We start from the raw sequence: 25538 nt of genomic DNA on the forward strand, positions 1-25538 counted from the left end.
AGTTAAGTTCACTAAGGCCACACCTGGACCATCTGTCTTGCTTTTTCATAACTGTATTTTCTGCAAAGTAAGCAGAAATGTTACTCAGGGTGATACCTCTCTTATCTAACACAATATCTTATGTTGCCTAACAACAAAATTACACCATTTGTTCTCAGGTACATGACTTGAATGCTTTATATATATATATACATTTTACAGAATGGTGGACAGTAATGCAGGAGTGTTGTGAAGACAACCCTCAAATATATTGTTACTGGTTTGAATACTAGTTGAACTTTAAAAAACCCTCTTGTTTTTTTCAGCAGTACTTCATTAAGATTACATTAAGTAGAATTTTAAATCATTTGCTTTTCATCTGATCTGGGAGCAGAAAGATTCAGCTTATGTCTTGAAGTAATATTTCCTCTAGTAAGGAGGTTTAGTTAAAAAAAAATATTCTTAGACATCTTTTGGTGGTCATTCTGTCTGCCTTTGCATTGTCAAACTTTATAGTCCATTGTGCCTATAAAACAAAAGTTGATATAAACAGTATGTAAATGAAACTTTGTATTTTGATATTTTTGCATGTGTTTTGTAATTCAGACAGAGTTGTTAATAGTAGTGGTGGCAATTAGTAAGAGATACTTATATATAATGTGTATTACATTGAGAAAATAAGCTCTCAAATCAATTCCAGTTTTATTCTAATGTCTGAATATTATATTTGAGAATGATATGAAGTTAAACTTATTCTGATATCAAAACAAAAATCAATTTTGTGGATATTCTGCAAAACCTAAAAATAGTTCAATTAGTTCAGATAAAGTGTGAAGTTAAGCAGAAATAAAACATCCAAAGTTTGAGCCACTGAAAGGTGCAAACTTTCAAACTAGTAATGTTACAGACTTGCTTACTTTTGAAGTGAAGGAATATTCAACAAGGCTTCATCCATTATATTTATGAAAAGGAATATTTCTTTGTTGTCTTTGATCTCTAGTTATATTTACCTGAGAACTTCAGAATGTCTCCATTTGCTAAAATAGCATGATGTTTTTAAACAGAGTAAGTTACGTCAGTAACGCTGGTAGAGGACTAAATATCTTTGCCAAATTTTTTAGCATGCACCTACTCAGGTCCTTAGGCTCTTCCCAAGACTTTTGTGCTCCTGCAGAATAATCTGTCTCTTGTGCATCATCAATGTGCATGTAGAAAATATTGCTGTTAAACATCAGGCCATGCAATTTGCAAGAGTGACAGACTTTCCTAAGCGGCTGTAATTATTTGTTATGTATTTTAAGAACACTGCAATTTTATATAGGAGAAAACACTATAGAGTTAATAGAAGTATAATTGGCTCATGATCATTTTTAGTATTCTCTTTGTACTTCAGAATATGGTGACATAATCCTTGCAAACTGTTTAGGAATTCAGACCCTAAGCTATGATTTATTAAATAACTAATTAAATATTACATTTTACTACTAATTATGTATGGATGTGTTGTATTAACGTCAACCTTAAAAGTGTAAACCCAGAAAATATTTATGTTAACATACTTTGATGTTGAAAGTAATTTGTAGCCAATTGGTGATTTTTATCTGATGTTCAAAGAAGGTTCTCGTCATCCATTTCAAATGCGTAGTTGAGATTAGCTGCATACTGGAAAACAAAGGCTTCTCTATACGTGTCCAGCTTTTTTCATTTCTTAAATACTCAGAAAATATGGTCTCACAGTAGCTTCATAGATTCTTTGATTCTCTCTACATATTTAAAAAATACTGTCCATATATTGCCTTTGTACTCTGAGGACATGAATTCTTAAATTTCCCTAGCAACTGTTTGCAAGAAGTTTTGGGACATGCCATTTGTCAGGTGCAACTACCACTTTAATGGCACTCCATGTTATGGCATATAACCAGAAGAGCTAGTTATTGTCTACAGTACACAAAAAGCAATTACCTTTATTTTCACTATATGTGCATTTGATTGGCAGAAATTGCACTAAAACATGAAGGCTTTTCCAAGTTTTAACATGATTCATAGGAAAAAAATGTTATTCTCCTGGCCTTTTCTGAGAGGTACAGAATTACCAAAACTGCACTGTTAACTTTTAGATGAAAAATAATATCAGTTCTTCATATCTGTAAATAGTATATTTTTCAGTGGCTAGATAGCAAAATTAGAAGGAAAACAAAAGTGATCTTGAAGGAATGGTAACAGAGATACATAGAAACTAAAGTCTTAGCTGTGTATGTCAACAATATTGCAAGTTAGGAAAAAAACAATGAACTATCTGTATTTAATGTGTTAACAGCATTTTCAACTGAAATATTTCAGAAAATTTGATATCTTTCTAAATCATTCTGCAAGTGCTGTTAGCTAGAACAACTTGTAAATCAGTCAGTGGTTTTCGCAAATATTTTCATCAGTTATGGGAAAGGTATTCTCAGTGCTTGATAACTCAGATGAGGCTGAGTGGTATGTAATTGCTTCTTTGTCAACTGAAGTAATTTAACTGTAATAACACCCTCAGCATAAAATCAGCACCTTTGTTATCAGAGCAGGGATTTTTTTTTCCCATTTCCTTGTTCTCCTAAATGAAGCATGGAATTCATACACATCTAGCATGGCTATAGGTAAATAAAAGCAAAATACCTGAAACCAGATAGTTTTCTGTTAAATAAGTATAGCATGTATATCTCCACTGTACAGTATTAATTAGTTTGGACATTTAGGATTGTCTAAACTGGAACTAAATCTTTTAATCTATGGGGTGTTGCAATATAGATTAATACATTAAGAAAAACTGTACTTATTGAAGTCTTAAAATAATGGGGGTTAGTGGCATGATGTCAGAAATGAAATTCAGTTTCTGATGCCACCGGTGAGAATTTCTTAGCTGTACATTATAGCACATATTTATTTTTTTCCAAATGAAGATGCAAAATAAATTATCTTTTTCTGCATCCTTTTTCATACTGACAGAATCATTGTGCTTCCTGTCAGACTGGGAATGGGAGAATGGCTTTGACTCCTTTCTCACCTTTTCTACACACCATCAGGTTTTGTTACTACTCCTCAACACAGCTAAAGCTCCAACATTCATCTCATGTCCCAAATTACTCTAGTCTTCATTATTTCATCATCCTCTCAGGACTCCCCAGGTGTTGTATCATTTCATACAGTTCAGTCAAAACATGGCCCCAGAATTAACCTTTTGATCACGTGTCATTTTGCTTTTGAATTCCTCAAAGTGTTCACCTTGCCCAGTAAATGCTATTTTTTGTTCCTTTTTGGAAATACTCCTCAGTTGACAGCTGCCCTCTGTGTCTTTGTTCTTTTCTCTTATTTCTTACCATCCCATCAGGATTTCCAGCTGGAATGACCAATTTATGGTGCTGTTATAAAACTGTTGCAACTGTCTCTTATTGTCCATTTCATTCCCTAAGGACTATTTTCTTGAGACTGAATACAGGATATCCTATATTGCATTAGATACTGACATTTAGGGACCAGAATTTCACCCTAAATGCTCAGTTTTAAAGTATAGATCTGTAGTCAGAAGCTTACATGTAGTTGACTCATTTTCCTGCTGAATGCCACACCCAATTTCCTATCCCAAAAAGAAGAGAAAATCAAAGGAGATGAATAAGAACAGTTCACAAGGAATTGTAGTTATACCTGTTACAGCCATGTCTTAAAATTATGGTACTATCCAATTCAGTAAGATACCTTTGCTGCCTTAGATTCAAGAAGAAAACAGAGCCATCTTTGCAAAAAGGCAGTAAGAAGTTCACAAATCTTCAATATCACGAGTAAATGAAGATTATCTCATTCCATTATTTCCCTTAGAATTACATTTGCTTTATTCTAACCTTTTACCTACTAGGAGTACACAACAACTCAAGGGAGGTGAAAGAATCTGTTTCAAGGAGTTTTTCCTGTACATGCTGCAGCTTACCCATGGCTTGTGGCCAGATGATTTACTCTAGAGGAAATTCTGTTTGTGTTACTCTCCACTTGTCTATGCAGAAAAAGAGAACAGATGCCAATGCATTTCCATTTATCGTCCTCAAAAGAGACCTACCATAATCAGGGACTTAACTGTGGAAATGGATCTGAACTAGAAAACATAAGGAAAGCAAAATATTAGAATTAGATCAGAAAGTTTGCACATAGTGCTGTTACCTTATCAGCACTTCAAAGGAAATTTAAAAAATTAAAAGAACTTAGAAAAGGATTTATATTTTGGCCAGTCCTGACTGTCTGTATTCCTCACTGGTGCCACAGCACACTCTAAGCAGCACTCAGCAGCTGCTGCTAGCAGATAACTTTTTAGTTTACTGAGTTACCTGAACTCTCCCTGGTGTCTGCTTGTGTGTCCCCCTTTTCATACAGGTATCTTGAAGTCTTATGGAAAACGCAGAGCATATTTAGAGGCAGGAAAAAAACCCTAATAGGAGCCACTCTGTCATAAGTTCATGTGTGGAAGAGAACCTTGGTGCTACTATGGGCTTCTCCAATAAAGGCCTTTTATATCTAGTAGATTCACAAAATACAGGGTTTGAGAGCTGACTGTCTTGGTTCATATGATTGTATGAGAGGGCATGTATGTGTGCTGCAGATAAGAGACTAAATATTTTCTGCAGTGCAAAGAATTCAGAGGAATTTCAGCATTCGTTTTGGTTTTATCTTCTTCTGTGAGGTTCACAGAAAGCCCAGCATCCTTTGTACACTGCTGACCTGTGATAAGTACTGAATGTATGATTTATCTCCATATTCCTGTGGCTGGAAATAGCTTTTCCGGTTACAAATCAAAGCAACTCCTATTGCAGATTACAAATCTACATTTCACTATACTTCCTACCTTTGCTCTTAATTATTTCATTCCTTCTCATATGTATTTTGCCTCATTAAATATTCTTCAGTGACTTGATTGTCCTCCTCCTTTGTATTACATGGAGAAAGAGAAATATCCAGTATCATAGTACTGACAACTTTCTGTAGAACATAGACTGAACTCTACTGTTACACATAACTGTCTGTAAATTAGTGTTGGCCTGATTTTCATATGCAATGATACTTTGCCATTCTTTTTCAAAGGAGACAGTGAGTGAAATGAAAGAAAATGATTGACACAACTGAACAAAAAATGCCTGAATATAGTAATTTTGTATAATGGAAAAAAGCTCCAGGATTATGCATACCCTCAGTAGGAAAGCTTTCTATTTTCCCAATTGTCATGCTTCCAACATTGCCTGTCAAAATGGACTGTCTTGTAACCAATGAAGCAGAAAAATTCATGACACACAGGATGTCTACCAGTATCCCTGTGTACTCAGTAAGTGCACCTTGGCCAGTGGGGTCAGCATTTAGACTGTGACAATCCCATAGTCTTTTTTCATTACAAATATGTCTCTATGATTTGAACACGTCAGCACATTTGTCTTTTTTTTTTTAAATCTAAACTTTCAGGAGAAACATGTTCTGTTCACATGAATGAGTGTCTAGACAGACCCTGTTGGAACGGAGGAACCTGTGAAGAGGACATAAATGGCTTCAAATGCAATTGCCCCTTTGGTAAGCATTTATAGTTTTTATACAATTGCTAGTTTGGCGTAGCGTGTGAGTTCTACATTTGTAACTCGAGTGCTGTAAAGTCTTGTATGGTGAAAGCATTTTGCTTACAGTTTGAAAGGTACAGAGCTAGTTATTCAGACTAATAAAAAGAAAATTTTCTCAATAAGTGTCCATGACAATTTGACTATGACTAATTTTTATAAATAATAGATTACTTCTAGATTAAAAAGTACCTGTAATACTGGAATATACTGGTAAAGAAATATGACAGAACTGGAGATTTCCAGTTATTTAGTGTTTATTTGTATAGACACCTTATAGCAACACATTCCTTCAAAAAAGTGTGGGGTTTAGGCAGCAAAACATGTTGAAATTGAGCAAACATCCAAAATTCGTCTTTGGAATTCTGTTCTGCTGGCCACATTACTCACACCTAAAAGATCTGAACAGTGCTCTAAAGTATGTATGACCTCAATCTGGTTGCCTGAGCATGTGCACTTCGTGACATCTGAAGTGCACTTAAGTACCCAAGATGTTGTATGAGGCTGGAGGATACGGTACAGGATATAAGGAACATCCAAGATGGATCAGGCCAGGTGGCAACTGAACTAAGCACACAGTGTAAAAAGACCCAGCAAAATAAAGGGAGAAAGAAATATAATGTTGAAGATTTTGCTTTGCTAATTATATATACACTGTATAATTTGGGATTTTGCATGTTATTGTATGTTGACTAAGAAAACATAGAAAAGGGTGGGTTAGAAATTCCTGACCTTAGAAATCCTTTGACCAGGATCAGCAAGCTTTCTCCATTTCTTATAATCATTGTGGCCAAAGGAGGCTGGGGTAGATATTTAGCAACAGGTAAGTTCATTCATAAGTATGGATAAGAAATTACTGATAAATTCTAAAAAGGTTTTTGTTTTTGACATGTGCATTTATAAGCTCATTGTTACTATGGAAAATAAGGTCAGAAAAACTAATTTTGTACAGTCATGGTCTAAGAAGGCTTACAGTACTGGGGTGTTTAGAAGAGAAACTGATAATGATCAGTAAAACCTGGAAAGGTCAGAGTACTGAAACACAAGTCTCCTACCATCCCTCTCAAGCCAAGCAGCTGATTTTAAGAGGACTTTAATGTACTTAATATCAAGACATCCTTAAATGCTTTAAGGGTGGTATCCTGCTAAGTTGGGAACTGAAGACAATACCGAGTTACATCTTCAAAGGTAAGATGATGCTTTCATGTTTGTTGCTTCATTGGGACAAATGTAGGCATGTGTTCAAAGTGTTTTACTGAACAAGGGCTGTAGCTAAACATTAACACAAACATTATCATCTCCTTTGTTCTTCTGGGATGGATATTCTCACATTCAATGCACTGCTTTGCTATCCCATGTTTAACTCTCATTGGTGTTCTCTAACACTCTTATATACAGTGGATTATACAGGATATCCTGCACCTCCTTCCACAGATCTGAAAGGAGATCTCTTTCACACAGCAGAATGTGTGTCAGTGATAGGAGAGAAAATTGTTGTGACGTTGTCTTAGTAGATCGTTTGTGCCTCTTTAAAGAAAAGTCAGTCATGCTGTAGACAGGCTTTATCCAATTAATTTTTATTATCATTCTCGGTGTGTGTGCACATGTATGGTTTGAGTGTCTGTAACTATTCATTCCTCTGTGTTGTGCATCTGAGGTTAATCCAGGTATTCATCTGGAATAATGAGGTTTATGTAAAGGACACATATACATTAGAAACTATGAGTTTCATTCTATTGACTCTGCTAAAATGCTGTGCATAGCAGTAGTTCATCATCATCAGTCAAAGGATCAAGTAACTCACAGTGAACCAGAGGTTATCTGTAGAAATGATCAGTTATTTTTGAAAAGAGTTAAGACTTTCCGTATTACTATTTGCAGCTGCCTTATTAATATAATGGCAAGCTGAATTAGAGAGAGGGAAAATTGTGTAGAGATGTGCATACCTAACGATGAGCTGAAAAGAGGAGAATTTTAATCTAAATGTGATACAGATTCCCTTTGTGCCCTTGGGTAAATTAATTAATATCCCAGTTCATATTCTCTAGGTGAAGGTGTAGATAAACAAATGTAACCATCTCACAAAGATATTGCAATGATTAAATAGATAATGTCTGTAAATTGCCTGAAAACAAAAGTCGCTATGGTACTGGATATTTTTACTGCTAGCTTGGTTCTAAGAAGAGTATCACTTCAGAAGATAAGACAGCCAACTCGAGCTAATCCTTAAGTGAAAAATGGCAATTTATGCCTCCATATGTTCATTGACAACTAGTGTCATATTGTATTTCTTAAAAAAGTAGGTTTTGCTTATCAGAGGATCTGTAGTTGCTGGCTTTTAGCAAGTAAGCAACAGTAAATAAATAAATAATAAAAGCATTGAATAAATTACATGTATTCAACAACAAAATACAAGGGAGCACAGACAATTTGGGTATGCCCTAATGATCAAGTTCTTGTAAATTAAAATACTTTTATCTGCAACTGTCTGTCTGACTAGACCACCAATAACTTGTTTTTCATTGCCTTTTTTTCTTTGGAATACATTTTTATTCATTAGGTAGGTGGCTGTTATCTTTTCACTTTTCTGCTTTGCCTGCCATTGTCTGAAACAGTCTCTGGCTGCTTCTTATTTTTAGGTGCATGGTGATGTCTTCCCAAATTAGACCTTTCAATATTATCAAATATGCTACAAATAATGAACATAACGAGCTTTCCTCTATGTGCAGTGGAGGTTCTATTTCTATTTTTATTTAAATTATTATTTTACGAGGAATTGTAACTCTATTTTACTAGATACAGCTTAAGATACCTTTGCTGGGCAAGAAATATGTCAGTAGCACCTCTGCCGTGTCAAAAGTGAGCAGCACTATTTTTTAACTTTGACTAAAATATTTAAAGACGATAGGAGTTATATACATTAAAATTTAATGAGTTTTTTTGTTCAAATTATGCCATAACAGTAATGCCATTTATGTGGGGACATAAGAGCATAAGTTATCTTGACATACAATTTAGAAGGAAAAGGCTGAATTTCCTTTTAGTTTTCCCTTCAGAAACTCTCGATGCTAAGCTAAGATAAATCAGGAAGGACTCCTGAAGAGTTTTGTATTAGTAGTGGGTGAAGATAGCTTAATGAATGATCTTGGCATGGCTTAATAGTGAAGAGATGCTGCATAAATAGTAAACTTATATGTTTTGAAAGGAAAGAGTGTTTTGTATCTTCTTTTATCTTAAAGAGTTTCTTTATGCAAAGTGGATGTAATAGTAGGAATTTTTATTATTAAGATATATAGCTTTTCAAAAGCTCATGTGGTTACACATGATATATAGTGTTGTATCTGGAAGTGCATAACTGCCTCAATGAGAATGCAAACATGATGGATGAAAGGCTGGATTATTCACTGTACTGTGTGGTATAGACATTTGGCTGGGTTTGAAGAAAGCAAGCTAATTAACCTGATTAACAAGCAAGGTTCATTACCCCAACAAGAAGGCTATGTTAATAGTTATGCTGCTTCTGATACTGAAGTAAGCTCTTTCAGATATTGTGTCTTTATAAAGTACTATATTTAAGAAGGGCAGAGCTACTAATAAATTGCTGTTGGCTGGAGTTGAGAATTCCATTGTCAGAGAAGATTTATAGACTGATCAAACTGCTTTTGATTGAGAGTTGTGGTCTTCCATTTTTATGTTATTTAAAGAAGAGTTTGAAGTGGGAAATGCATGTAGAATGAACAATGGGACCTCTGCTTTACCAGGGCAATCCTCCAACAGACCAAGCTCCAGTCTGCCATGTTTATGTCTATATGAACTTTCCAAGACAGTGTCTATTTTTAGAAATTGTCATCAATGCAAGTGTGAAGACCTTAGTATTTTCTCCACTGGAAATTCCAAAGTTGTTGGTTTTTTTCCATCACCAATAGTCACTGTGTTAATAGAAACCAAGGCACACTAACGTTGCACATTTCTGTAATTAATATATAGAAAATACTGAACACATACTGTTGGATGCAGCCAAAATGAGAATTTTCTTACAATACTGATGTTCTTCAGCATATTAAATATATTTGTATTATGTTTCAAAAGACAGAAGTATTTGAATTTAGCACAGCACCTGCACTTTTCCATAAGAGTGCAGATATTTTTTTTGCATTTTGAGAAAAAATTTTAAAATTTATTTAAAAATAGATGCATTAAAGTTTTTACTATGTGAAATATATTTCCTATTTTTGAATTATTTATGATACTGCTTTCTCATTTTTAATTACTCTATAGAATATTAGTGAAAAAACTTTTTTGCATCAGTCATAAAAATAAGAGATCTTGATGCCATGCAAAATTGCAAGCATTTTCTTCATTTCTTTCACTACTAAATAAAGCATAAATCAATACGAAATTTCAATAGGAACCTTCCAAAATAAAATCTAATTGCTGGAATGTTTGTGCTATATAAGATCATTAAAACAACAGTGAATAATGCCAGAATAATTTTTATTTATCTACAACAAAATAATGATTTTTTTAATAGCCTTAGAATATTAAGATGCACATCACAAAAATTTTAATATAGCTGTGGAAAATAATTTATCACATAAAAATATTTAAGTAAATAAGATACATTGATAGATTTAGAGCATTACAGTAATGAATAACTGTCGTGGTTTAACCCCAGCCGGCAACTAAGCACCACGCAGCCGCTCGCTCACTCCCCCCACCCAGTGGGATGGGGGAGAGAATTAAAAAAAAAAAAACCTCATGGGTTGAGATAAAGACAGTTTAATAGGACAGAAAGGAAGGCAAAATAATGATAATGATAATAATATTAATATGACAATAATAATACTAAAAGAATTAGACTATACAAACAAGTGATGCACAATGCAATTGCTCACCACTTGCCAACCGATGCCCAGTTAGTTCCCGAGCAGCTATCTGCCCCTCCCAGCCAACTCACCCCAGTTTATATACTGGGCATGACGTCATATGATATGGAATATTCCTTTGGCCAGTTTGGGTCAACTGTCCTGGCTGTGTCCCCTCCCAGCTTCTTGTGCCCCTCCAGCCTTCTTGCTGGCTGGGCATGAGAAGCTGAAAAATCCTTGACTTAGTATAAACACTACTTAGCAACAATTAAAAACATCAGTGTATTATCAATGTTCTTTTCCTACTAAATTCAAAACACTGTTCTATACCAGCTACTAGGAAGAAAATTATCTCTATCCTAGCTGAAACCAGGACAATAACTTAAAATTGTTAAACTATGCTTCTTATTTTTAGAGATCCAATTCTGCCATCTTTATGGGAAAAATTTCCTATTATTGAAATTTGAAACTTTCACTATTTTTACTGAATTCTTACTTTACTGATTCACATTTCATATCTCATATGTGCAAAAAACATTCTCTTTAAAATGAGAGTAGGTGTTTCTTCTCTGCCTAAATGCCAGGAAACTAGATTACCTCTGAAAACTTTGCTACTGTTAGCTGAACCTCAGTATTAATCCTTCTGATGGCTCAAAAGATTAGCCTAGCTTGTATTCATTGATGCACTAAAAAGTTCTACGGTCACAACAGTAACGCAAACACCAAAGTACTACTTTGATTCATTGGCAGTTCATATGGTACATCTTTTGTCAAATCATGTTTTAACCCTCATACAAAAATACAAAATCATATTTATCCCCAATCCTTTCTCAAAAAAAAAAAAAAAAAAATCTTTGAAGAAATTCACAAAGTTTTTCAAAAGATAAATATTTATAAGGAAGGACATGTGTTCTCTTCAGCTATACAAATTTACCCTAACTCTTTTAATATAAGAAATAATAATTAAGTGCAAAGTAAGAAAACAATTACCACATTAATCTTCATGTCTGTTCTGTCTCAATTGAAATCAGGCAAACTCGTAAGTCTCCGCATGTGAACATAAACTAATAAAGTATGATGAACGTGATACGTTTCAGCTATTTATGATACCAAAACAAGTACTAGTAATCTGAAATTTTTAGTAAGGAATATATATTGTTGTATTATATGAAATCCATTCATTGTTTTCCACTGAGCATCCTATAAACACGTTCAATATATTCTTAGAAGAAGAACCTTAGCGGGACATAAGAACAATTTTAAAAGTGAAGAAAAGACATTTCAAAAGACTGTGTGCTTTTTTGAATATATATGTCTCTATTTCTCTATCTTCAGAGTATGTTTAGGGCTGTAATAAACCAAAATTTAAAAAAAAAAAAAAAAAAGTCAATGAGTAGACATTCCTAGTCTAAGACCTTCAATAATTTGTAATGAATATTTACATATTTTTAAAGTAGGACGTAGCTGAAATAATAAATACACAATGACCATAGACTGCTGAAATATTTAAATATAATGGATAAGAATTCAATACTGAGTAATAGAGAAGTGCATAAAAACTTGAAAAGAACTCTTACTTCTGGAAAACTTTAAATTTGGGAGGAGTATTCTGGATTCCTTTTTATCCACCTATCCAGTGTCAAAAATGCAACTGACTTGGTAGGGTTAAACATGAGAGCAAACTCTTTTTTTATTCCAGAGAGAAAACCTACATTTTAGAAACTAACAGAACACTAGTAAGGAAATTCTTCATCTATAAAAGCTGAAAGGAAGGATGGCCTGAGGGCTAAAGCAATGAACTTTGATTTAGGAAATCTGCTGCAAGTTCTACATTGCTCCAGAGTGAAATTTTACACAATATATTTAATACCACAAGTTAGTCAAAGAATTGGTTTTGCTAATATGAACTGCAGAAAGATGCTGATGGCAGAAAGTTTTGAGCTGAGGTTTCTGATCACTGGCTGCTGCTCTTCCAAATCTGAATTCTAACTCTAACCTTCACCTGGATCCTTGGTGCCAGTTTAGATGTGCCTTCTCTCTCTAGACAGCTACCCAGACTTACCCCAAATGCTTCTGTATCCTACACAGTAAGTTAAAATGACCAAAAAATGACCTGGTTTAGTTTTAGTTTTCAAACTTGCACATACAGTTCCTCCATCCTTGAGAAGCAGGATTGCTCTTCCTTGTTAAGAAATCAGAAGAACTATATGTATTTAGCAAATGTAAAATATACACACTTAACTCGTATATGCCAATTTTATGGAAATACACCTTATGCTTTGTTAGTTACTATCAGGTAGTTCATTGTCTTAATATGTTGTCAGTTTTAACACTAAAACTATTATTTTCATATGACAAATCTCCTTTCAGCAGCTTTAAAAATAGTTCATTATAATTCTCTATGGTACAGCTGAGATATTTCTTAGAAATTATTCCGGTACTCCATCCTGCTGTTGATAAGATATTGACACTAAACAGGATGAAATGAGGTCATTTAATCATACAGATCATTAATTCACATAAATATATCTCAGCATTGCTGGAAACCTGACATAACTAGAGTCTTAACTTTTAAAAATACATAACTAGAGAAAACTCCTGCCTTTTAAGCATTTGGGTTTGGCTGTTATCAGATTTTTTTTTTTGCATTTTTTTTTAATTTCCCTGTACTATACTTTAATTTTGTATCATAACATAAGAACCCCATCCATCAAAAGGTATAGGTTACTTTAAGTAATGGACTCTTGTAGGACTCTGCTTTTGTGATAGAGTACAATTTTTTTTGCATCTCAAGATAAGAAATAGGACAAAGAGTAACATAAAATGTATAAAATGGAATTGGACAATGTCTTTAGATATTGTATGACATCGTTACGTAGTTCCTGTTCTCTCTATGTAGAAGACATGCATGGCTTTCAGGTGAACACTGTAACCATCTTTTGAAAGTGTTTAATAGGAAAGTAATTTTATAATAATATACCTTGGGTGACTGGTTACTGCTAGTATGGCTTTTGGTATATTCTGATGACCTTATACAGGTGATTTTACAAGCATTATATTTGAACTTTAGCATTTTAGATAATAGAATTTCCATTTAGCTGATGAACAGCTGATTGATTATGGTGTATGATTATCAACAGTGAATTTCTTCAAGGGAATTTTTTTTATAATGCTAAGACTGCATCCTTTTATAGGGCTTTCTTTTCAGGGGCATAGAATATACCATCCGAACACCATTTGTCTATCTATATACCTTTATCTATATATGTATACCTTTCTAAAAGAGTAGCTTCTGGAAAAGCGATCTCTGCCTCCCACTCGATATATGGACCCTTGTGGACAGACTGGAAGACATTGGCACTGTGTGACCGGCTTCTCCAGGCACATGAGTTCCTTGTGCACAGGCAGATTTCCAGTATTCACGGAGGAAGGGTCATGACTTTGGAACTTATCATTAGACACACACAAAACAAAAAATTGAGGCACACCAAATTCACTAGTCGTGTTTTAGATATCTAGGACAGAGTGGTTTAGAGGATGTGGTTGTGCAAAGTGTATTGGGTGTCCATAGCAAGGCTCTGCAGCTGGGGGCTGCAGGGGCAGGCCCTGTGAGGAGAGGCCGGGGCTACCCCATGCCAGACACAGCTGGTTCCAGTCGGCTCCAACCAGCCCCACCGCAGGGCACAGCTGACCCCCACAGCCAAGATGGTGGCACCATGGGGAAACCATATTTAAGAGAGGGTAAAATGCTACACAGAAAAGTGTGAGACAGAGCAGTGCAGAAAAAATATGTGAGAAACAGCCCTGCAGACACTGAGGTCAGAGAAGAAGGAGGGGGAGGAGGTGCTCCAGGCACCGGAGCAGAGATTCCCCTGCAACCCCATGGAAAAGACCATGGTGAGCCAGGTTGTCTCTCCGCAGCCCGTGGAGGAGCACAGTGGAGCAGATACTCACACTGCAGCCTGTGGAGGACCCCACACCAGAGCAGGTGAATGTGCCCTGAAGGAAGCTGCAGCGTATAGAAAGCCCACGCTGGAGTAGGCTCCTGACAGGACCAGGGGCCTGTGGAGAGGAAGCCCATGCAGGAGTAGTTTTTTCCTGAAGGGCTGCAGCCCTGGAGAGAACCCGTGCTGGAGCAGGTTTATCCTGAAGGACTGCACCCTCTGGGAAAGACCCACACTGGAGCAGGGGAAGTGTGAGAGGGAAGGAGCAGCAGAGAGGAGCTGTTATGGACTGACCACAATCCCCCATTCTGCTGTGCCGTTTGGTGGGAGAAGGTAGACAAGTCAGGAATAAAAGAGTGAAGTTTAGTTTTTGTCTTTGTTTCTCACCATCCTACTATATTTTTAATTGGCAATAAATTAAATTAATTTTCTCCAAGTTGAGTCTGGTTTGCCTATGATGCTTACTGGTAAGTGATCTCCCTGTCTTTATTTCAACCTATGAGATTTTTCATCTTATTTTCTCCCCCTGTCCTGTTGAGGAGGAGGAGTGAGAAAGCAGCTGGGTGGGAGTGTAGCAGCCATCCAAGGTGAACCCACCACACACCCACAAGCACCAGTCTTGGGGATTGGTAGATATAATGAAAAGAAAAGTAAAAATAGGAACCTTCAGTATTTTAACCTCCTCAAGTATGTCTTGCACCTAAAGACAAAGGTTGTAGCAAGAAAGTTCTAAAATATTTAAATCCAGGTTAGCCAGTGATACAATTAACATTCAAGAATCTGTTTAAGATTCTTGAAATATGGTGAAAGCACCATAACAATAAGCCCTATAAGCAGGGTGGGCATGCCCTAGACAAACCTTCTGCTCAGTACTTTGACAGAGGCAAGTGCTGTACCTATGGCAGATATGCCTGGAAGATGGCACTGGAAAAGCAAGGAATTCCGAGGAGTCCGAAATCTGTGTTCCAACAGAGCAAGAAGTCTTGCATTGTTAAATAATACCTTCTGGAAAGATGTTTTCCATCAATTCTATAGGAAGAAACTCCTGCCTCTTTCATAGGAGCAGAGAAAACCTCCAGCCAGAACTAGAAGTACTAAGGAAAACACAATAGGCACTAGCAGTATGTTTGTTTCCGTCACTCACTTGTCCCCATGTGATCTTTTTCATCAGAAACATAAAGACTGATCAGTATTGATCAATTTGTATTCTGAATTCAGTGTAATAAAAGCACAACATAATGCCATCTTCATCAACGGAAGGAATGGCAGAGGAAATTTCAGTGATGATATATACACAGCTAGTATATGACATTCAATTTAATATGTGATATTGGAGCTAACATGGTGTTGACTCGATACAAAGTGAATGTAATTCTTCACATGGTCTGTCAAGAAAACTGAAGGGCAGATAACTGACGAGGAAGCCCTAAAGGACAGTATTTGAACCTATGTTGTACTCCAAGATTTGTTGAGATTAATGTGTCCACAGAACATTTTAGCTATCAGTGAATCAGCATTTTTAGCAGGAAAAAAAATGTCAGTGAAGAGTGTTAGATCTGCTCTTGTTCCAAAAAATAACATGCATGCTTTCAAAACCCATGGATTCGTTGCCTGTATGTTTTACTGCCTTGCAGCTTCATTGTACATTCTCTTTTTAAGTGGCTCAGTCTTCAGGTTGTTTTTATTTGTCCCTCATGTTTTTTGTCATTGTCACGAAAGAGTGATTTAAGATCCTTAAAGAATCTGTAAAAGTGCGACTTAACAGAGCTCGATGGCAAGGTTCACTCTATTACTTACTACGTGGGAGAAACATTAATTAATACATTATTAATTTTTAATAATAAACTTAAATTATATTTTAACATAAATAATTAACATTATTAAATTTTTTTTGCTTTTAAGTTTGTTTTATATGTATTGCTTCAGGTTTTTTTCTGAAGATATGACACTTGTTGCCCTTTCCATTCTTCTCCCAATGGTATTTAACACTTCTTTTGTTTGATGATAAATAATATTTAGAAACTCTTATTTTTTGCAGGTATGCTCATACAGACTAATTAAACTTCTGTTTCTTGCAGGCAGGCTAGTTAGCATGTTTTTGGTTTTTTTTTTCTCTTTGTCACCTGAGTATTTGTGTTCCTTTTCTGATTAACCTGGTACTTATTTTGTTTACTTGTTTTAATTTTAAGTTTGTTTTTTTTTTTTTACTTTTATATATGAGCTCTGTTAGTTGACCTTTTCTGTTCACATGTTACATTCATATAGAATAAATAATTTCAGCATTTCAAATTTTGGCGGACTGTTTATATATGTTTTCTTCTTCCTTTAGTTCAGTCTAGGTAAAACATAGTCTAGAATGCCATGATAGCCTTTTATGGAGAGAGTGACTAACTCTTTTACTCACCTTTCTCTTTTAATCTTTCAGCTAGATGAGTGTAGGAGTAAAATGGAAGTTTTCATATTTGTATGGTTCAGTACAGATGAATATGCCATTAGTCATTGCCTTGCATCCGAAAAATTCTTAACATAGCATCTTGTTTTGAGAAGAATAAGATCATGAATGACTTGAGAAAGATTAATTTATTAAAATAACGTAAAGACTAAGCAGCAGGTAAATAAAATTGTAGCAACAAAAATATTTCTAACCTGGCTGTTTCCATGACAACCTCCCTTCTTGGAGTTTCAAAAAATATTTCTGCATTACTCCCATGCTACTCATCACTTTCATTGTATGTTATTTCAATGAATAGATATTTCTATTTTATCCATATGAAAAAGTCAGGTGAAATACGTGATAGAAGGTATTTCTTTATTTGTATTATAATAGTGTCCATGATGCCCAATTTATATTAGGGACAATTATACAATGTGCTTTATGTATGTGTTTTCATTTTACAGTAGCATAGACATTAATCTGATCCATGAAAGTTCAATAAGTTTTGGTTGGTTGGTTGGTTGGTTTTTAAGTGCCATCATCATTGTTGTGAACAAAACAGGAAATGGTTGGATATATTAAGTATTGCTTTCCCTATTTTGTAGTTGTAGAGACAACATGAATACAGGTAGGATGAACATTTTCCTAGAGGTACCAGTCTCTTGTACCAGAGCTTAAACTGAGAGCGCTTAGATTTAGAAAACTAAGTTTTAGACAGCTGAAAGTAAATTAGATGAAATGAATCCCAGCTGAAGTGATTTTCTTTGTGACTAGAGACACTGCAGTAAAAATGGACAGAGGTCTCCTTAGCCTTATTCTGATGCTTTTCTTCTATCTTTACAACTGAATTTTGGGAATTTTTTTTTTTTTTGATTCACACAGTTTTCTTCTCTATTATTCTCATTATACCTTGAAGGTTCCAAAAAGTGTTCATCTACTTTAATAAAGCACAATTTTTTGCTTTAATCCACTGACTGGATCTGAAAAGGACAAGTGGAAAATGTGTATGTATTATAACTAAATGTGAATCATCAAAGAAATAACATGAGGGAAGTTATGTGCAGCAGGACGATAAAGGCAGAATTACAGTCCCCATACGACAGTGAAAATAAGCTGTAATAAGGCACCATTAAAAAGGTCAATAAAATGAAACCTCACAAAAGCTACCACACAATTTTATTAAGTTCAACATAATTGGCGGTCCTTTTTAAAGAATAACTCAGGACTGAAATAGTAAAGCAACTGCCTGAATTGTTGAAGTACACTGACGATGTTTGAGGCAAACTGCACACTATCTGCATATGTTATGCCTCCCACAATTGAAAATAAAAATTTAAACTAATTAATAGCATGGTTTTGCTGCAGCCAAATTACAGTCTAGGCTGCCCACATTATTCATCAGTTGTTGTATCCAGCCTTAATAGGCAGTCCTCAAAGTCAGGTACTCAGGCCAAACACAACCACAAAGGCCTTAGACCAGATTCACACAGTTCATTTTAATGACAGTAAAACAATGCTGATGTAATTAGCAATAAAATAAAGGCTATCAGTGATCAATTTGGCACAGCTGTCTCTTATGAAAAGAGCACCTGCACAACTCACTGGGGTTTACTACACCATTATGTACCCAAACTAGGGGCAGCTCTACCCATGCTACTAGTTATGCTCAAATTTAATGATTATCTACATGATTAAATTGGGACCCCTTTACAAGGTTAATTGATTTTTCCACAAAAGATTTCACTTTTCTTTGATTTGAGAACCAGTTATGTCAACTACCCTTCAGTATGTATTTTCTTAAAAAGCCTGTACATCTTAGACAACCTGTTCATCTGTGCACCATCTACCTGGGTATATTTTTCTTTGGTTGCAGACCGACTTTTTTAAAGACATAGTATCATACTAATGTTTTTCATAAATAAAGTTCAATATAGTCTTAAAACATTCTTGGTCACATGGGTTTGTAGATTTCTTATGATGACTAGAAATTCAAGTTACATGTCAATAATAAAAACATAACTCATGTTATAACTCATGTATAACTCAATAATATAAACACAAACTCATTTTTAAAAAATACATATAATATCTCTCTAACTACCTGTTATTAATATCTATTTGTGACTGTTAATGTAAGTAATCAAACTTGCTTATGGAAATTTATTTGATTTCACAAACAAAATCATAGGTTGATGAAAAAGGTCTGTATGTACTTTCTCAGGGAAATATTTAAAAAGAGAGCACACTGACTTTTATCTTTTCTATAGGTGATGAATTTTTCTCATTAGAAGCAACTTTATGAGATGTTTCTTTCACTAAATTCTACATAAACAGGTTTACTTACCCTGCCCACAGTTTTCTTCTATCTTCCTTAATATTATTTTCCAATTGTGTCGTGGTTTAACCCCAGCCAGCAACTAAGCACCACGCAGCCGCTCCCTCACTCCTCCCCACCTCCCAGTGGAATGGGGAGGAGAATCAGGAAAAAAGATAAAACTCGTGGGTTGAGATAAGAACATTTTAATAACTAAATTAAAATATAATACTAACAATAATAATAATGAAATATAATAATAATAATAAATTGCAATGAAAAGGAATATAACAAGAAAAAGGAAAAAAAAAGAAAAAAGAAAAAAAGAAAAAAAAGAAATAAAACTCAAGGAAAAAACCCAGTGATGCACAATGCAATTGCTCACCACCCACTGACCAATGCCCTAGCAACAATCCACCCCTCCTGGCCAACTGCCCCCCATTTATATACTGAGCATGACATTCTATGGTATGGAATATCCCTTTGGCTAGTTCAGGTCAGCTGCCCCAGCTCTGCTCCCTCCCAGCTTCTTGCACACCTGCTTGCTGGCAGAGCACGGGAAACTGAAAAGTCCTTGGCTTAAGATATGCGCTACTTAGCAACAACTGAAACATCAGTGTGTTATCAACATTATTCTCACACTAAATCCAAAACACAGCACTGTACCAGCTACTAAGAACAGAATTAACTCTATCCCAGCTGAAACCAGGACAAATTGAATGAAAAATATGTTTTTATTTGCTTGAGCCTGGATGATAAACCATGCTGTACTTCATGGGAATATGTCATCACTCTGCATCACTTCTATGCCTTCTTTTATTACAATGCTTATACTCCTGTATGACAATGCAGCCCCACCACATTTTTTGACTTCTTAACTGTTTATGACTTGCAATTGGTAACAGGGCTGGGAAAAGATACTTCATATCCTCACAGGCCAACTTTGAATGGCAAATTTATCGTTGTTGGACACTGTCACACGATGAAAAATTAATCCATTGCAGTTAGCAGTGCAGAAGATCTGTTTGGACTTCTAGTCTGTCATCATAACTAGGCATGGTTATTCTCTCCAGCCTATTTTGGATAAACTGTGATTAGATAGGAAATTGGCTATCTGGTTATTCTTTTTACTTACCAGGCAGGAATCCATTGCACAACCCATCTGCAAGCAGTCCCTGAGAGGACTCGGCATCTTGCTTCCTCAAGCTTGTAACTCAGCCTGTGCCAGCTGTGTCAGCTGGACTTCCAGAGAATAAAAAGCATGCTTCTGACAGCTGGATGGGGAGTCTGTACATCAACCAACAGAGAAACAGAGCACAGTGCAGATTGCATATAATCCCAAGAGAATTATTCAGTTTTGCTAACTGGGATTTAGTTAAAAAGTGCTTTTCTTTGGACTTCTTGGTCCAATTCAAGTTTCTTTTTTCAAGCAAGTCCATTTAACTTCCTTCTCATGGAATTAACTTCCCTGTCACTCAAAACAAACCTTTACATTGCTTTTTATCTGTATTGGTTTTGGCTGGCATGGAATTAATCTTCTTCATTGCACCTCATATGGTGCAGTGTTTTGGATTTGTGACCAAAACAGTGTTGATAACATACCAGTGTTTCAGCTCTTGCCAAGCAGTGCTCGCACAGCATCAAGGCCTTTTCTGTTTCTCACACTGCCCTGCCAGCAAGTAGGCTGGGGTGCACAAGAAGTTGGGAGGGGACACAGCTGGGACAGCTGACCCCGACTGACCAAAGGGATATCCCATACTATATGACATCATGCTCAGCATATGAAGCTGGGGGAAGAAGAAGGAAGGGGGGGATGTTTGGTGTTATGGTGTTTATTTTCCCAAGTAACCATTACGCGTGATGAAGCCCTGCTTTCCTGGAGATAGCTGAACACCTGCCCACCAACGGGAAGTAGTGAATGAATTCTTTGTTTTGCTTTGCTTACGTGCACAGCTTGCTTTCTCTATTAAATGGTCTTTACCTCAACCCATGAGTTTTTCTTGCTTTTGCCCTTCCAATTCTCTCCCCCATCCCACCAGGGGGGAGTGAGCGAGCGGCTGTGTCAGGCTCAGCTGCCCACTGGCATTAACCAACCACATTATCATATCTTTTCCTCCCTGCTTTCATTCCTTAAAACGAGATGCAACGATATACTAAAGATTACTAAAAGCATTAATATATTATCATTGATCAATGTACATTTTAGTTAAACAGATTTGTTACATATTCTTGTATGCTTTGAGATAAAATTAGCTCTGCTGTTGCCTATCTCCAATAGCACAACAAATAGTTAATCCCACCAGTCATTTCCATTCTTTGGATATATGTAGGAAGTTATCAGTGAATAAGTCTTTCTTTCACCCACTTACATCTTTCTAGTTACCTTTTTTTACTTTAAATATTCAGTCTTTCAACACAAATTATCTTCTCAAGCCTTTATACCAACAACATCTCTGGTGCCATGGTACATGCAATAGAATGGCATGTTTGGGTGTGATACCATATGAGCTGTATAGAATGAAAACTGTCTTCAACCTCCATGACGTCTTACCTTTTTGCTGAATTGCATTGGCTTTTCTTCTGTCACATTACACTGCAAACTCATATCTAATTTGCCACCTATGGTCACCCACAGTCTCCACTGAGAGAGAGAGAGTGTCTCTCTTGAAGTTTGTCCTGTTTGCAAGATTTTATACTCATTTTATTCCTGTGGACCATTGCTGTAGTACAAGGACTCTAAGTACTCTTCAGAGTGAAAGGAGGATTATCTTTCCACTGCTGTGGTAAAGGTACGTAGCCGTAGCTTCTGAGGAAGATTGAAGGAAAAGAATGAATTAAATAAGATTATTGAAATGTTTGTTTCATTTTTCCAGAATAAGAAGCCCATGACAGAACTCTACTCTGTCTTCAGAAAGAAAATTAGTCTAGGATAAAAATAAGGTACAAATAATACTTTAAACTACAATTGTTATGTCGGTATTTTGTCACGGAATATTTCAGTTAGAATGTAAAGATCCTATTTCAAACCAAAGCTATAAAAAACACAAACTAAAAAAAACCATGGTCAGTGTGATTCATATTGAATATGAATTTTTCTTCTATTGTCAAGTGTTAGGACGTTTTTAGGTTTTGTTTGTTTGTTTGTTTGTTTCTGAAGGACCTAATGATTTTGATTTATTGTGCCTGTTTTGCCAAAATCTTGCTAGTAAGAACTATGACACATATTAAATCTGGATTCACAAAGACTGGCAATTTAGTGTAAATGTTATCATCTGTCCTACCTTCCTTTGCAGGGATGGAAATAGTGAGAGGCTTTTCCAGTGGGCAGTTCAGATAAGGAATTAAACTTCATTGCTCTGAATAATTCTCCAGAGTATTTTCTAATCATATTAACTATGAACTGAACACTGGGAGATTAGCATCACTAGCTACAGTTAGCTTTGTTGGAAACTTTTGTTCCCTTTATTCTCATTTAACTGAGAAAACTGAACACAACATCTTAAACTTATTTGCATTCTTTTAATGCAGTACTGGAATCTGCAAGAATTTTCTGTCTATAATCTAAAATCTATTGAACAGCTCTGAAGTCCTGTGAATAAGAGCTTCTTCCTTCAGGAGATGTAGAATTTAATTTAAGGCAATAGCTGTATAATCTGATACAAGGATTTTAACTAAATAAGATTTTAATGTATTTTCCTTTTGTACTTTTTCCTCATAATTTTAGAATTTGCAAATTATTTGTGAATACTAATTCAAAAATAACTATTTAGGAATAATAATTGTGGCCTTAATAGGTGTTCACTCTGGCTAAGCCAAGTTTTTTAAAAGACTTGGCTTAGGTGCTTCATATTGAGCAGAGTTTACCATGGGATGACTGAGCATACACCTCTGCCACAAACATCCCTGTATTTACCTAAATTCTTTAAGTGTCTATGGGGGAAAAAATCCTGCCTGTTAACTTCAGTGGCTGTTGTATGTTTAAAGTTGCAGGTGTGAAGCAAAACAGTTCCTGTTAGGTGACTAATGTAAACAGGCTGAAAATCTGTTTATTTTTAATATTAAGCATTCTTACTTAATATTTCACTTTCCTTTTCTCTCAGACATGAAACACAATATATATGAAAACATGATATTAACAAGTTTTTCTGTTGAATAAGCCAAAATGATGTAGGGTCTTATGCATTCACATATAATTCCAGCTGACAACAATGGAAGTGGGTTACACTGGTTTTCTGGCCAGTTCAGAAGCAATTTTTTTCTCTTTTAATTTTCAGTATTGATCCAATACGACCCTTCTTTTGGGGGCTGGGGAGAGAGGAGCTTGTACTGGTTCAGCGGCTGAGTATGGAAGACCAAATGAGGGTGTCTGTTGTTATAATACTTGAAAGACTATGACATCTGTAATGGCCAATATTTAACACATTTCTAAAAAAATTAGCATAGTGGTAAATCTCCCTCTGTTTTTTGGCAGTATTCAGTTCAAAATCTATTGTGTTTTTTTCCTAGTAAATGAGTTATCATTTATGAGTTACATTTATTACTATGTCTTTGAGATTTAAAAAAAAAATAAATTTAAGGATGGCCTAGCTTAGGCAAATTGGGCCTTAAGGAATGCTTCAAAATATATAGATTTTCTTTAATCTCAAGCCTTTATATGCCTGAATTTTCTTCTCCAAAATTTATGTAAGATTTTGTCCAAATCTTCCTGAATTTAGATCAGATTAAACATAGCATCTCTCTCACTTCCTCATCCTTTCTCACAAGTTTTAATAATGTACCAAATCCAGTGCAACATTACTTTAACAAAATTAACTTTAATTTTTTTTTTAAATATCTCTAGGTACACTAAAAACCACCTTCTCAACCAGTGCCAGGTCTTTTATACAGTCCTGGAATACAGCTCAGTAGGGATAGAAATGCAAAAAACTGCTAAAAATATCCACTTTTCCTTGCTAGGTTAATTCTAGGAGTAGCAATCCCCTCAGTAATGTCCAAAGTGTCAATATGAATGCTTCAAATGAAGTTACCACAAAAAATGTTGTAGCAACACATGACCATAATCATGTTCATTCAGCTACTAGACATGTACGTTAGTGATGGCTTCTTCTAATGTTTTGGGGTTTGTTTTTTTTTCTCCTAATGCTCATTACCAACAGCTCCTTTCTAGGATCTACAGTCACAGTACAAAAAAAAAGCATAAATTCATCTACAACCCTTTATCTACCACGAATAAAAGGAAATTGGGGATTTTGTGGGGAGGGGGGTGCCTTCCATTGGCCATTTACAATCTGTGAACTTCATCCTGAGAATTTAGTTCTTTACACACAGACATTACTGAAGTCACCCAGGAACTGGAGGTGTCTGCCTGAAAGTAAAATTCTATTCTGGTCTCTTTAATTAGTGCATTCATAGTTAGTGCTCGGATTTATTTATCTTGGCAAAATATGGAAGTCTAAACTGTCCTTGCTGTAACTGGCACATTATTTGGGGAAGGTATTATTTATAAAATCTTTAATCCTTGTCCTTGTTGTATATTATATCTTTTCGAATTCCCCATTAGTGGAGGCTTAAGTCTTCAAAATACATCAGTTTTTCTCATTCTTATGGTTATATTACACTTTATTTCATTCCAAGAGACTTTCAGTTCCTTCTTCAAAAACATCCTAATCATTTGCCATTGCATACTTAGTCTGCCACATGCATTAGTCAGCTGTTAGCAAAAGCAGTTCTTGTATTTTAGAAATTCTTCTTTGTGAAAAAAGGCATGCTTAGATTTCATAAGCAATTTCCTTTGGCTCATATATAGCCCAATCAAAAAATAAATCTGAAACAAAATACTTGCTTATTCCTTCCTCCTTCCTTTCCACTCTGTGTCAAAACTTTTACAATACAGTATCTACATTCTTAGCTACTGTAGTCAAAGGATTAAAGACATGACTTGATGAGGACTGAGGCAGAAGTTTAATCCTTCATGCCGTAACTTCCACCAAAAATTTAGTCATCCAGCTCTTGAGCTAGTCCTGCAATTTCTAGCTCTGTGTTAAGCAAGAGAGCTCTATGTTAAGCAACTGGTTTGACTGTTTTACCTGGGATATACAAAGATTCAGGAGTCCAATCTATATATTCACAACACATCTTAAAATATTATCTTGCCAATGGAAATAAATTAAAACTTTTAGGACTCATTTCACATACCTTTTTAAATATCTACCAAGTGATAATTCACAATCCAGAAATGCCTTTGTTTTTTCACTGCTGATGTAAAAGTCATTAGAAAGACTAGATCAGCTGTATGATGTAAATCTGCACTGTAAATACGGTTAGTAACACAACTCCCATTCTTGGTTGTTAATTATCCAAATTTTGCTCTTCTCTCTC

The 25538-nt window shown here is 35.4% G+C and overlaps 1 protein-coding gene across 1 annotated transcript in view; it reads left to right on the forward strand.

Annotated features, from left to right (window-relative positions):
• EYS (eyes shut homolog) overlaps positions 1-25538 on the forward strand; it is a 950400-nt gene that overhangs the window by 132386 nt on the left and 792476 nt on the right. Inside the window, exon 11 of the mRNA XM_050893740.1 lies at positions 5458-5562. Coding sequence (XP_050749697.1) covers positions 5458-5562 — 105 coding nt within the window. The remainder of the gene's footprint in view (positions 1-5457; positions 5563-25538) is intronic.

Source organism: Gymnogyps californianus, chromosome 3 (genome assembly GCF_018139145.2).
Source record: "Gymnogyps californianus isolate 813 chromosome 3, ASM1813914v2, whole genome shotgun sequence".
Lineage (NCBI taxonomy): Eukaryota > Metazoa > Chordata > Aves > Accipitriformes > Cathartidae > Gymnogyps > Gymnogyps californianus.